This window comes from Gekko japonicus, unplaced genomic scaffold (assembly GCF_001447785.1).
Source record: "Gekko japonicus isolate JY-2015 unplaced genomic scaffold, Gekko_japonicus_V1.1 scaffold2569, whole genome shotgun sequence".
Lineage (NCBI taxonomy): Eukaryota > Metazoa > Chordata > Lepidosauria > Squamata > Gekkonidae > Gekko > Gekko japonicus.
The window spans coordinates 37,681-51,173 of NW_015176053.1; the positions used below are offsets into that span (position 1 = coordinate 37,681).

The 13,493-nt window shown below is 51.4% G+C and overlaps 1 protein-coding gene across 1 annotated transcript in view; it reads left to right on the forward strand.

Moving 5' to 3' along the window:
• The window catches only part of LOC107123443 (collagen alpha-1(XI) chain-like), a 203,520-nt gene that overhangs the window by 15,186 nt on the left and 174,841 nt on the right, over window positions 1-13,493 (forward strand). Inside the window, exons 2-3 of the mRNA XM_015426692.1 lie at window positions 9,147-9,264; window positions 9,585-9,746. Coding sequence (XP_015282178.1) covers window positions 9,147-9,264; window positions 9,585-9,746 — 280 coding nt within the window. The remainder of the gene's footprint in view (window positions 1-9,146; window positions 9,265-9,584; window positions 9,747-13,493) is intronic.

Below are 13,493 nucleotides of genomic sequence, written 5' to 3' on the forward strand. Positions count from 1 at the left end.
TAGATAGATAGATAGATAGATAGATAGATAGATAGATAGACAGACAGACAGACAGACAGACAGACAGACAGACAGATAGAGCTCAAGTGGTTAAGAAGCTGAACTGCAGGCTGTGAAAGGTCAGTAGTTCAGCAGTTCGAGACCCAGATGCTGCATGATGGAGTGAGCTCTCGTCTCTAGTTCCAGTTCCTGCCAACCTAGCAGTTTGAAAGCAAGATGTTGCAAGTAGATAAATAGGTACCACTTTGGTGGGAAGGTAACAGCGTTCCGTGCGCCTTGGTGTTTAGTCATGCCGGCCACATGACCACGGAAACGTCTTCGGACAGCGCTGGCTCTTCGGCTTCGAAACGGAGATGAGCACCGCAACCCTAGAGTCGGATTCGACTGGCTTTCGAGCAAGGGAAACCTTTACCTTTAAAGAGCGCTTTTGTTATTATTACTATATTATCTAGTGGTTTGTTTCACACGGTGTTTGTTGTACTTTTTAACCTCCAGGTGGTGGCTGGAGACCTTCTGGGATTACAACTGAGCTCCAGGCAATAGGGAACAGTTCACCTGGAGAAAGCAGCCATTGAGGAGGGCAGACTGTTATCAGCTAATGCTGCCATGTAATGGAATGCGGAGGGGGTGCTTGGCCTCCTCCTCTTCACACTCTCCCTGCTCAACCCCCCCCCCCTTCTCTGTCTCTGTTATCACGTCAGGTGGCCTTGGAGAGCTGCCTCTGCCTAGTATGCTTTTCCCGCTGGGAATCTAACTGCTGCTTTTAGCCTGCGCTCTCGCAGGTGCTTGCTTATTGGGTTTAACACATCAGGGGGTCTGGTTTGAAGGGGGTATAACTGTAACCACCATTTTTTTACCCGTCGTTCCTGACACGGGAGCTCATGGTATCTCCATTACTAACCTCAACAAACCGAAACTCATGAAGGAACGTTGTTGAGTGTTTGATTGGGGAAGCCTGACAACTGTATTGTTTTATACCCCACTGAAGTCGCTATTGGGTTAACTCAAAATATATATCTTTGCCTTGGAAGCACAGAAGGTTTACTTAGTCTCGCCGATCCTCCATGTATTCCCAGTTAAGGGGGAAACGCTGTTCAAACAACTTACAAAGATGACCTGACTTCAGGGGTAACAGGAGAAAGAAATTTTACTCCCAAAAAGAGAAGCACATCTGACGTGACATATTCATGTAGGTCCATTTAGCTTATGGTGAACAGATTAACTGCAAAAAGGTCAACTTGCTACCTCTCCAATCCCAGGTAAGAGAGAGAAGGTCCCATGTAATATGAAACAAGAAGGCAAGCAAGGGCCAAAGAGGCTCAACATCTGACCGATGAGAGGGCGGGGCCAACTGCCAGGTGTACCCCAGTGAGAGAATTCCCTTAACCCTTTCCCTCCCAGATCCTCTTGCATGCCAAGTTACAAGATCCAACAGTCCCTTCCCCTCCCCAAACTCTGCCTTCCTCAGGCTCCACCGACAAAATCTCCAGGTATTTTCCAACCAGGATCTGGCAACCCTACTATAATGCGTATGGTTCACCCTCCAAAACAGCCCTTTTCTCCCAGGGGACTGATCTCTGTGGTCTAGAGATCAGCCCTAATCCTGGGAGATCTCCAAGCCCCACCTAGAGGCTGGCATCCCTGCACAGAGTAGTGGTTCGTGTGCTGACCGGATCCAGGGAATTCCAGGTTCAAAATCCCAGCTTGCTTTGAAGCAGCCTTTGTCACACCACACACATTCTCTCCCTTTCTCTGTCTCAACCAGGCTTTCTTTACAGGGATGCTGCAAGGAGAAAAATAGGGGAGGAGGAGCTAAGGTTGCCACCTGTAGCTTGGGAGATTCCTGGGGAGTTGGGGGGTGTCTGGGGAGGGCGGCATTTGGGGAGAGGGGGGAGCGTATGCCCTCCAGCACGGCCCTTCTTGGCAGGGCAACAGACCTCTGCAGTCTGGAGAGCAGTTCTAATTCCGAGAGGGCCCTGGGGCCCACTTAGAAGAACCAGAGGTGCTGCCCTAAACTCTGGGAAGGAAGGGTGGGATTAAAAAGCTGGGAATAAATGCCCCGCATACTCACCTGCCATGCTCCCTCTAAGCTGCGTGGAGTCTTGTGAACAGACATTCTACTTTGAGAGCTACTGGCATTAAAGTCTTGAGCAGGTGATTTGGCTGCTGCATAAATCAGTTTGCTTTGGAGCCATCCCTTCCTGAGCGAAGACAAAAATGCGTGAGCCAGAGGCTAAAAACCTGTGAGTAAGCTCACTCAGCTTAGAGGGAACACCGCTCACCTGAATCTGCAGAAATCAAGCCGGGGAAGCTTTCCCTGAGATCCGCCTGTGCATTTTCATCCCGCCCTTTCTCCGAGATGCTCCAGACTGCATATGCTATTCTCCCCCCAATTTGTCCTTACAACAGCCTTGCAAGGGATGTAGAGTTGCCAGGTCCCACCAGCAACGGGCAAAGAAATTGGGGTTGCCAGATCCAGTTTGGGAAACTCCTGGAGATTGGGGGATGGAGCCTGGGGAGGACAGGGACCTCAGTGGGGAACCATGCCACAGAGTCCACCCTCCAAAGCAGCTATTTTCTCCAGGGGAGCTGATCTCTGCAGTCTGGAGATGAGCTGTAGTTCTGGGGGGTCCCCAGGTGCCCCCTGGAGGCCGGCATCCCCACGAGGGAGGTTAGGCTGAGAGTGCATGAGAATGGGGGCTGACCAGTGGTCCATCTAGCATAGCATCTTGCTTCACGCAGCAGCCAAACCAGGCACCCTGCGGAGGATGGACAATAAACAAGACAAGGAGGCCAAGGCTTCCCCCGATGTTGCCTCCTAGCCCTGATATTCAGAGGATCACCACGGGGGGGGGGGGGGGGGGGGCCCTGGCTGCTTGGCCTCTATTACCATGGCGGAGTCTACTTCCTGCTAGCAAGCAGGGAGAAGACTCCGCCGGCAAGGGAGGAAAGGAATCTTGTGGGGCTGTCCCTTTAAGGGAGGGGAGGGTGAGCCCCAATAGCCCCACCCTAGTTAGGGGCCAGGGCTGAGGTGCTCGTGTTCTCCCCCTCCCCGGGCACCTTATAAATGGCTGAATGGCACCCCCGGAGCTGTTTCAGCACTTGAAAAGCTGGGGGAGATGGGGATGAGACTGCTGTGTTGCAGGACCAATCAAGACTGGGGCCCCTCAGCATCTTTAAATCACTTTAAAATGAGGGTGGTGTTGCCAAGAAGGTCAAGATTGACTCTGTTCTTAAAGCTCAAGAGTTTCTAAAGGAGCAGCTGGGAAGGCCAGAGGACGAGAAAAAAGAAGAGGATGATAAGTCCAGTGGAGAGCTGGAAACTGGTTCGTCTGGTGAGGACTCTTTGTCTGAGCAGGGGGCATCAGCCCCGAAAAGTTCCTACAAACTGCAGAAGAGAGAGAAGAAGAAGTAAAGGCTGAAGGACTCTGAATTGTGCCTTTGAGAACTTTGGTTCCAGGGGATGATGGGGGGCAATGTGATTGGGCAATTAAATGTAACTGGGGATGGTTAAAAGGGTTAAAAGATTGACACAGTTCATAAGAAGTACAAAGATGAAAAGTCTGAATGAAGTATAAAAAGCTAGTTGGAGATCTCCTCTCTTGGGTTTTTAGTTAGTAGTGGGTTCTTTACTTTCTCCCTTATATGTAGCTTTCCCTTTCCCTTTTTTCTGTTCTAGTTTTTGTAGTGTTTAAAAAAATCAATAAAAAATCCCCTCCGGGTGCTTAAAAAAAATGAGGGTGGTGTCATCGTGGCGGCCACGGGGATGCCACTATGCCTAATTTGGCCCTGAGAGTGTATGACTGGGCCCAAGTTCACCCAATGAGCTTCCACGGCAGAGGAAGGGATTCGAACCTGGGCCTCCCAGTCCCACGTGACACTCTTAACCACTATGCGATACTGCCTCTACCATCTCTGCCAGTGCTCACCTCTACATCCACTGGCCACCAACTCCATGCCTTAATCCCTCACTGAGTGAAGCAGTCCTTCCTTTTGTCTGTCAGGTTTTTTTCATACAAGTGACTGGTCCACTCCAAGGTCCCACCTAGGGTTGCCAGTAAGGTTGAATCCTATAAATTCCTGGAGATTTTGTGGGTGGAGTCTGGGGAGGATGGGGTTTGGGAAGGGGAGGGGCTTCAGGGGTGTATGATGCCATAGCATCTACCTTCCGAAGTAGCCATTTTCTCCAGGAGAACTGATCTCATAAGAATATAGGGAAAGCCCTGCTGGACCAGACCAATAGTCTCTCTCGTACAGCATCCTGTTTTACGCAGTGGCCAACCAGTTCTTCTGGACAGCTGACAACAGGGCATAGAGGCCGAGGCCTTCCCCTGATGTTGCCTCCTGGCTCTGGGATTCAGGGGTTTAGTGCCTCTGAATGTGGACGTTCCCCTCAGTCACTGTGGCTAGTAGCCACTGAAAGATTTATCTATCCTCCATGAATCTATCTCATCGTCCTTTAAAGCTGTCTATTCCTGCGGCCGTCACTACATCCTCTGTGACCATCACTACATCCTCTGCCGGCAAATGCCACATTTTAATCACTCTCTGTGTAAAGTAGTATTTCCTTCTGTCAGTCCTGAACCTACTTCCCATCAGACAGTGGTGAGGGGAAAAAAACCTCTTTCAGTGATTGGCTGGGCAGTGCTGATGTCACAGTGAAGCTGACCTTTATTATGATGTCACAAGAGGTCAGCTGAGCTTCAGGACAGGGAGACGGGAGTCAGAGTGGCTGCTGGAGGATGCAGTGAGCTGAAAGAGAAGAGCCTAAGGAAACGGTAGGGGGACAAGGGAGTAGTATTTATTTTTGTCCATCCTGAACCTACTGCCCATCAGCTTCATTGCGTGCCCCCAAGTTCTAGTATTCTCAGAAGGGGAGGAAAATGTATCTTTGTCCATTCTCTCCATCCTGTGCATAATTCTATAAACCTCTATCCTGTCCCCCCCCCCTAGTCATCTATTTTCTGAACTGAACAGTCCCAAACTGATCTGTCACCTGGAGATCAGTTGTACTCCCGGGAGATCTCCAGCCACTGCCAGGCACTTGGGAACCCTAATCACACTCCAAGTTTCATGGTGGGAGTGTTTATGCGGGCCTGCTTTTAAAGACACAGGAGCCGGCTCGGTCGTAAAGAAATGTCCATGCTAGGAGTCTCTGCCCATACTGTGGCCTTCTCCCTTTGGACCCTTTCTCTGGCATCCCCACCCCCGCGGCGCATGCAACATGGTGCGCCATGTTCTTGGGCCTCAAGCCCACTGGCAGAGCCTAGGCTAGGGAAGCCCCGAGGCCAGAGTGGGACTCCTTGTGGTTAGAAACGGAAGGGAACCAACTTGCTGGGCTGGAGGTGCTCCAAGCCACAGGACTCCAAAGTGCACATTAAAAAACGTTCCGTTGGGGCAATATCAGAAACGGCGCCGGCGCCAAGAAGCACTGATTGAGAGGAGTATTCAAAGTTTGAGAGGTGGGGAGGGGTGGGGAGGAGGAGCCACAGCCCAGAGGTCTCCTCCCCCGACGCAGCACTTTGCTTCGGGACTACCCAGCCGTGGGTGATGTGGGGCCTTCTCTAGCTCTCCTTCCCGGTTGGGTCTGGGGGAAAACAGAGGAGGGGAGCTCAGCTGCATAGCTTTCATTCTCCAGTTTTCCCAACACGGTGTCCCAACGTGTCTGGGCTGAGGGCTCCCGGGGGCTCACCCCGCCAAGCATAATGCTAGCAGGATTTTAGAGAAGGCCCCACCCTCAGAAGCCCCTCTAATCTGCAAGGGGACCAGGCTGGCTGGGAATTCTCTCATGCTTGCTCTGCCGATCTTGAATCTTCCATGCCGTGTAAGAGTAGCAGAGCTGTCCAGCCCCCTGTCGATACGACTGCAAGGTCCCTGCAGCCCGGCTGACCTCCATTGATCCAGGGAATGGAGTTGCCAGCTCTGGGTATGGGGATTCCTGGAGATTTGGGGAGGGGAGTTCTAATGCCAGTGGGGTATGATGTCCTGGAGACCACCTTCTTTGCAAACTCAGTGTTAGGGATTAATAGGAGAGGAATTGAGAATAATACTACTTGAGACAGAGAGTGAATAAAATGTGGAATTCGCTGCCGGAGGGTGGAGTGATGCCCACAGGAATAAGCAGCTTTAAAAGGGGATTAGATAGATCCATGGAGGATAAGTCTATCAGTGGCAACTAGCCATGGTTGCTGAGGGGAGCCTCCACGTTCAGAGGCACTAATCCTCTGAATCCCAGAGCCAGGAGGCAATATTAGGGGAAGGCCTCGGCCTCTGTGCCCTGTTGTTGGCCCTACAGGGGAAGAAGAAGAGGAGGAGAAGAGATTGCATTTATACCCCACCCTTCACTACCCGAAGGAGACTCAGAGCGGCTAATAATCCTTTTCTGTTCCCCTCCCCGCAACAGCCCCCCCCCCAAGGTAGGCAGGGCTGAGAGAGCTCTTTTGAGAACTGCTCTTTTCAGAACAGCTCTGAGATAACTTGTAACCGACCCAAGGTCACACCAGCAGCTGCAGTTGGAGGAGTAGGGAATCAAACCCTGTTCTCCCATATTAGATTCTGTGCTCTGGTTGGCCACGGTATGAGACAGGATGCTGGACTAGATGGACTATTCGAAGGGCTATTTTTGGGCAGGAACGCGCAGGAACAGAGTTCCGGCTGGCTTCAGAGTTGGCCACATCCACTACAGCCAAAACCTTTGCGTGCGTGGCTACAGAGGGAAGGCCTGGAGAGCGACACACCCCCCTCGCGACTCTGAGGTGGGCAGGCCAGGGGGGCCCCTGGAAGGATCGGGGAGGCATTTAAATGCCTCCCTATGCCTTCCCTGGCCTGTCCAAGGGCCTGCTTGCCTGGGCTCCCTGCAGCCACGAGGTGCCCGCGCAAGCCAAGGGAAGGTAGTTTAAACTGCCTCCCCTCTTGGTTGGCCACCGTGTGAGACAGGACGCTGGACTGGATGGACCACTGGTCTGATCCAGCAGGGCTCTTCTTATGTTCTTATGGTCCAAAGCAAGCATTTTCTCCAGGGGAATGGATCTCTCTTTGGCCTGGAGGTCAGTGGTAATTCCAGGGGAACTCCAGGCCCACCTGGCAACTCTCCCACAGAATGAGCCTAGAAGCTAGGAAGCAGACAAGCCTCATTGGCCTCAGTGACTGGCGTGAGAAACAGGGGTGTATTGATGTGTGTGTGTGTGTGTGAGAGAGAGGGGGGGGGAGAGGGGGGGAGTTGTGTATGTGTAAGCATATAGCACCAGTAAGGTTGAATCCCAGAACCCTTTTTCACTGTCCAGTCTTGGGATATGTTGCTAATGCAAAAGAAAGCCAGTGTGGGTGTACCGTTTAAAGTAGACTAGGATAAGACTGGGAGAGTCAGGTTCAAATCACTCCTCCACCTATGGAAGCTCGCTGGGTGACCTTGGGCTGGTTACTCTCTCTCAGCCTGAAGTTGGGAGGATAAAAGGGAGAAGGGGAGACCATTGTAAGCCACTTTGGGTCCCCATTTGGGGAGAAAAGTGGGGTACTGATGACCTCAATAAGTGTTGGAGTTTTTATAAGATTCAGCAGAGAATAAAACAGCTTAGCGATGCCAGAGTTCAATAATCAGACCCAGAGTCCATGTGTGTTTAAAAATATAAAAGTTTACTACAATTCTACCATAGGGGAGGGTAACTGGGAGAAAATAACAACAGAGCTATATAAGCTACATCCTCTCACTCTAAGTACAAGACTAGAAGACGTAATGGCCACTCTCTAACATGCTTCTTCACCAAACAGAACAAAGAGGGGAAGAGGGGCCATAAAATGCAAAGACACTAACACTTTGCTCCCAATCAAACTCTCAGAACAGGGATGCTTTTTCGTGGGCTAGCAGATCTAAGCTAACATTGGCTAACACAAAGGCAGGTGATTTCCTGTGACAACAGAACAGACATTTAACCCCATACACACACATTGAGTGTTTTCAACATGCAAATACCCAACAATAAGGAAGTGCCTTTGAGCATGCACAGAGAACTTGTCTCCCAAAGTGCACGCCAGCCCCCGCATATGCACGACCATGCAGTCCACATGGCACATTTATGCACCACCTCTCTTGCTTTGCCCCTTGCACAGTGTTCTCATAGGGTCTTCTATCCAGGCATAATCCAGAGCAATGCTCCCTCTAAACCAGGGAGTCTTGTGAGCAGAAATTCTACTCTGTGAGCTCCTGCCATTAAAGTTGTGAGCCAGCGATTTGGCTACTGCATCAATTAGTTTGCCCTGGAGCCCTCCTTCCTGAGCGAAGACAAAAATGTGTGAGCTGGAGGCTAGAAAACTGTGACCTAGCTCACACTAACTTGGCTTAGAGGAAACACTGGTCCAGAGACCTGCTCAGCCTCAACAAGCTGTCCGCCTTCCAAGCAAACCTTGGCTAGGGGGCTTCTGCGATTGCGGTTTCCAGACATTCTTGAGCTCTGGCAGGGGTCCGTTCAGAAATTAAGTGCTTGGGTGTGCACATATGGAGAGAAAAAGCAGGGAAGCGTGCGGCTCTGCATCGTGCCTGTTGGATGGAGTCCCTTTGTATACATGAATGAGGCTGGGGGAGGCTTGGGGTGAGGAGAGATTATATTTATGTACAGGGAATGCGCTCGGCGTCTCTCTCTTCTTTGGAAGCCGTTTCCACCAAGATCAATAGGATTTCCTCGCCAGGAAACCGACCCCGGAGGGAGGGCCGCGTTAATCTGCCCAAAGTCCGACACGGAAAACCGAGCGTTTCGTGTCAGTTTCAACGGGGAGATTTATGACAGTATCCGGGGCCGGCGTCTAGAGACCACCAGCCGGCGCGAAAAGAGAGTTTTTCGTGTCCGTTTCAACCGACGATTGATTACAGTGTCATCGCGGGTGTCTAGAGCAGTGCTCCCTCTAAGCTGAGTCAGTGTGAGCCAGCTCCCAGTTTTTTAGCCTCCAGCGCACGCGTTTTTTGTCTTAGCTCAGGAAGGAGGGCTCCAGAGCAAACGAATTGATGCAGTGGCCAAATCGCTCGCTCACAACTTCAATGCCAGCCGCTCACAAAGTAGAGTTTTTGCTCACAAGACTCCACAGCTTAGAGGAGGCATTGGACTCTAGAACCCGCCGTCCGCTTCGATCCCCGCAACGCTCAACTTGGGAGCCAGCCCGGCGGCACCGAACAGGACTTCCGAGGAAGCCGGCCGAGGATCGGGGCGCGGGTCCTCTGCAGGCTTCCTCGGACGTACGATCCTTCGGATCAACCGGGCTCGCGCTCCCTCCCGGGCGCGTTTGCTTTGCGAGGGACTCGGTCCGCCCGCTTCCTTCGCGCCTCCACTTTGGGGTGTGTCGTCCGAAGGGGCGCGGAGGCGTGTTGGCGCGCGTGCCCAGGGGGTGTGGAGGGGGAGGTCGTGGGAAAGGCTGGGTTGCCCTCCCTCCTCGCGAGCTGGGGTGCAGGGGAAGCCCCCTTCGGCGCCCCCCCCCACCCAGCCCAACCCAGCCCAGCCCAGCCCAGCCCGGGGCTCGCTTTGCGACTGGGGAGGGAGCAGGGCGGGGCCAGGAGGCGCTCTCTCTCTCTCTCTTTCTCTCTCTCTCTCTGGGCTCAGCGCTGCGAGGAGTTTGCGAGCGGCCGAGGGAATCCCCCCCGGAGAGCGCCCTGCGGAGCCCGGCGCCGAGGATGGCGAGGCCGGCGGAGCCCCGGGGACTCCGGAGCCCCCTGATCTGCCTCCTGGCCCTCCTGCTGCGCGGACTTCCCCGGGCGAGGGCAGGTAAGGGCCGGGAGAGGGAGAGAGGGAGGAGGGCTCGCTGGGGAATCGGGCGGGCGCGGCGAGCGGTAGCATCCCTTCTCCCTCCGGCGCCTGGCACCAACTTGAAACTGTTTCGGTTTTTTTAAAACGGGGAAGAAGAAAACAACAACTAGTTTTTTGCAATTGTTTTTTTGGCAGCGCGCGTTTGGAGCGCGGCCCTTGCTATTCAGAGGCGGTGTTTTCCTCGACCTTGTGCTGCTCAAGCAATTCGGTCTCCCCCCCCCCCCAAATCCAGATCACACAACCGATGTTGCCTGAAAGCAGGGGAGGGGCCGTGGCTCGGCGGCGCAGTGCATTTGCTGGGCGTGAGGGCTCAGTCCCTGCTGCGACCTCCAGTTATGGCTCAGGTCCTGGGGATGGGAAAGTGCCGTCAAGTCACAGCTGACTTCTGGCGACCCGGGAGGGTTTCCAAGGCAAGAGACGTCCCAGAGGTGGTTGGCCGTTGCCTGCCTCGGCGTCACGACCCTGGTCTTCCTTGGAGGTCCATTCAACTCCTAGCCAAGGCCTGACCCTGATTAGCTTCTCAATGTTCCCTCTAAGCTGTGGAGCCTTGTGAGCAAAAATTCTACTTGGTGAGCTGCCGGCGTTAAAGTTGTGAGCGAGCCATTTGGCTGCTGCATAAATCAGTTTGCTTTGGAGCCCTCCACCCTGAGCCAAGACAAAAATGTGAGAGCCAGAGGCTAAGAAACTGTGAGCTAGCTCACACTAACTCAGCTTAGAGGGAACACTGCTTCTGAGATCTGACGAGATTGGGCTCGCCTGGGCTCTCCCCGTCAGGGCGCTCAGGTCCCAGCTGATGGGAAAGACCTCTGCCTGAGTTCCCGGAGAGCCACTGCTGGTTTGAGTTGGCAAGGCTGGCTTCCCTGGACTCTAGAGTCTGATTCCATCTCAGGCGGCTTCACGTGTCCAACCGAGTATTCCACAGAGGAGCAGGCAACATATCCTGCCACGCAGTTGGGTTCCCACAACCTGCCAAAGACTTGGAGAGATGGGACATGGATCCCAAAGGACACTTGCACAGGAGAATACACCCCCAACCTTCTTCTACAAAGAGAGGGAAGGAATAATGAGTAGGAAGCATTACGGCCAAGTAGGGCAGAAATGGCGATGCCAAGGAGGAGCATTTATTCCCCAAAGTCCAATATAGATTAGGTGGGCTTGGCTTTCAGAGGACATTGGACCCCTTCTGTTTTTGGTTCGAGCAGGCAGGTTCCACCTGTCTCCAAATCCAGCCCCTCTTAGAGGTTCTTCACCATTCAGTCAATAACCAAATAATAAGCATTTCTGTGGAACTTGGTAGGGTTCAAAGTATTTGACGTCGGTTATCTCTCCTCCTTCAGGGTATATTTTTATAATCTCTTCATGATTCCTAAATATGTCTTCTCTGACTTTTCAGTCTCTGATCTGTCAAAGATACAGTCGTGGCGGTTAGTCTGGGTATTGTGTGTGTGTAGAAAAAGATTGCTTGCCTTCAGAAGTTGGTGCACTGATCCTTTTACAGCTGCCTTTGCACCAGCCCTTTGCAATCCCCTTACTTTTCCAGTTTCGCAAGAAACAGAGACAGTGCTGTTATTAATCTGAATGCTTTAACCAAAGAAAATGGATTCAGAACAATAGACTATTCCCCCATCTTGGAGATTCAGGATGAGCTAGGAGACTGGAGAAGGCGCATCGTGCTTTCACAGGCAACATAGTTTACAATTTATGGATGGGATATTAAAGTCACATGGACAATCTGTTACTTTTTCTTAATTTAAGGGTCAGAGGGCTGTTTCATACACTATACAGCACTATTCATTTTGCAGAGAGAGAGAGAGGTTTCTTGTACTGTTTGACATTGTGCTTTTTGTGCTTAAAAACATAATTTGCAATGTTTGCCATGTGAGTTTTGTAATACAGACTTAGCACATGCCGCAGAGAGCTCCCTCTAGGCATTATGTGCACCCACAGGATTACAGTTGGGTCCAGAAATGTCAGCTGGTTCAGAACTTGTCGGCCAAGTTGTTAATTGGGGCTTGCTGTATTGAACATATCATTCCTGTGCATAAAGATCTATGCTGATTTTCAGTTTGCATGAGGCCCTTGCTCGGAAATGACCTTTCAAGCCCTACAATGGCTTGTGTGTGTGAAGTGCTGTCAAGTGGCTTCTGCCTTAAGGCCACCCTATAAATGAACGTCCTCCTAAATGTCCTATCAGTGAATGTCCTCCTAAACATCCTATCATTAACAGCCTTGCTCGGGTCTTGCAAACAGAGGGTCGTGACTTTCTTGATTGAGTCCATCCATCTCACGTTAGTACTAGGATATCTGGTTAATATAGCAGAGTTTTGTCCAGTTACAGAAACGCAATACTGAGCATAGTAAATAAATCTCCCAAGAAGTATATAGCAAAAAAAAAAAGGGGCAAACTTACATTTATTGAAGTAGATCCAGTTCACATTCAGGTTGCAGTCAAAAGAAGAGAGAGAAACCTAATCTAAAGAGTCCTTTCCCTATCACAAATGGCCAGCTGTCTGGCATCATGCGTGTGGGAGAATGAGGGCATTGTCTCTATAGAAGACACCTGCAGAGACATTTGTCTCCATGGAAGGCCATGTGCAGAGAGTGAGAGGACAGAGAGAGAAAGAGAGGAGGGGTCAGAAGGCAGCTCCCAGGTCAAGATAAAGAGAAGCTTCCCATTCAAGGAGATAACACCTATACCCTCCCCAGTGTCCAGGCATGTTGAGTCGCCTCACTCCAACAGTTAGGTCTTCCTCTTTGCCTGCTGCCTTCAGCTTTTCCTAGCATTATTGTCTTTTCCGGTGACTCTTGACTTCTTTTAATACAACTAAAGTATAATAACTTTAGCTTTGTCATTTTAGCTTCTAGGGAGAGTTCAGGCTTGATTAGATGTAGAACCCACTTATTTGTCTTTTTTGGTAGGCCATGGTATCCATAAAACTCTCCTCCAATACCTCATTTCAAATGAATCAAGTTTATTCTTGTCAGCTTAGGACGACGGCTTAGAACTCGGGTATTGAGTCTGCCTGCCTGCCAAGGGCCTCATCAGAAGCCCTGTTCTGGGGGCACCCACCTTCAGGGATTGAGTGGGAGGCTCCCAGAAACAGGACCTTTTCCGTGTTGGCACCAAGATAATGGAACATTCTCCCTCCAGGCTCTTTTTAGTGCCAGATGGCAAGTTCTGTTTACATGGGCTCTTGGCCAGGCTAGCCTGATCTCATCAGATCTCAGAAGCTAAGCAGAGTCGGCCCTGGTTAGTACTTGGATGGGACTCCACTAAGGAAATCCAGGGTCGTGATGCAGAGGCAGGCAATGGGCAAACCGCCTCTCTTGCCTTGAAAACCCTACGGGGTTGCCATAAATTGTCTGCAACTAGATAGCACTTTCCACCACCATTAAACCCCCCCCCCAAACAACTCTTCCATTTAATTCTACTGATGTGTTACCTGTTTCTTTGTTTCAGCATCAGTTTGCTTTTAATTTCAGCTGTCTATTTATATTCTTATGCTAGCCACCTTTAAGTCTGTGCCCATGGGGGCACCCGTGTCTTAACTCTAGTCCAAAAATAAACATAATGGGCATATCTAGGCTAAGCCTTCCTTGCTTACAGCTGGTCGGAGGAGAGACCTGGCAAAGCAGTGTGTTTGTGTTTGTGCATGACGCGAGAACAGTTTGCCTTTCTCACAGCCGCACAGGAGGATCCTGCTG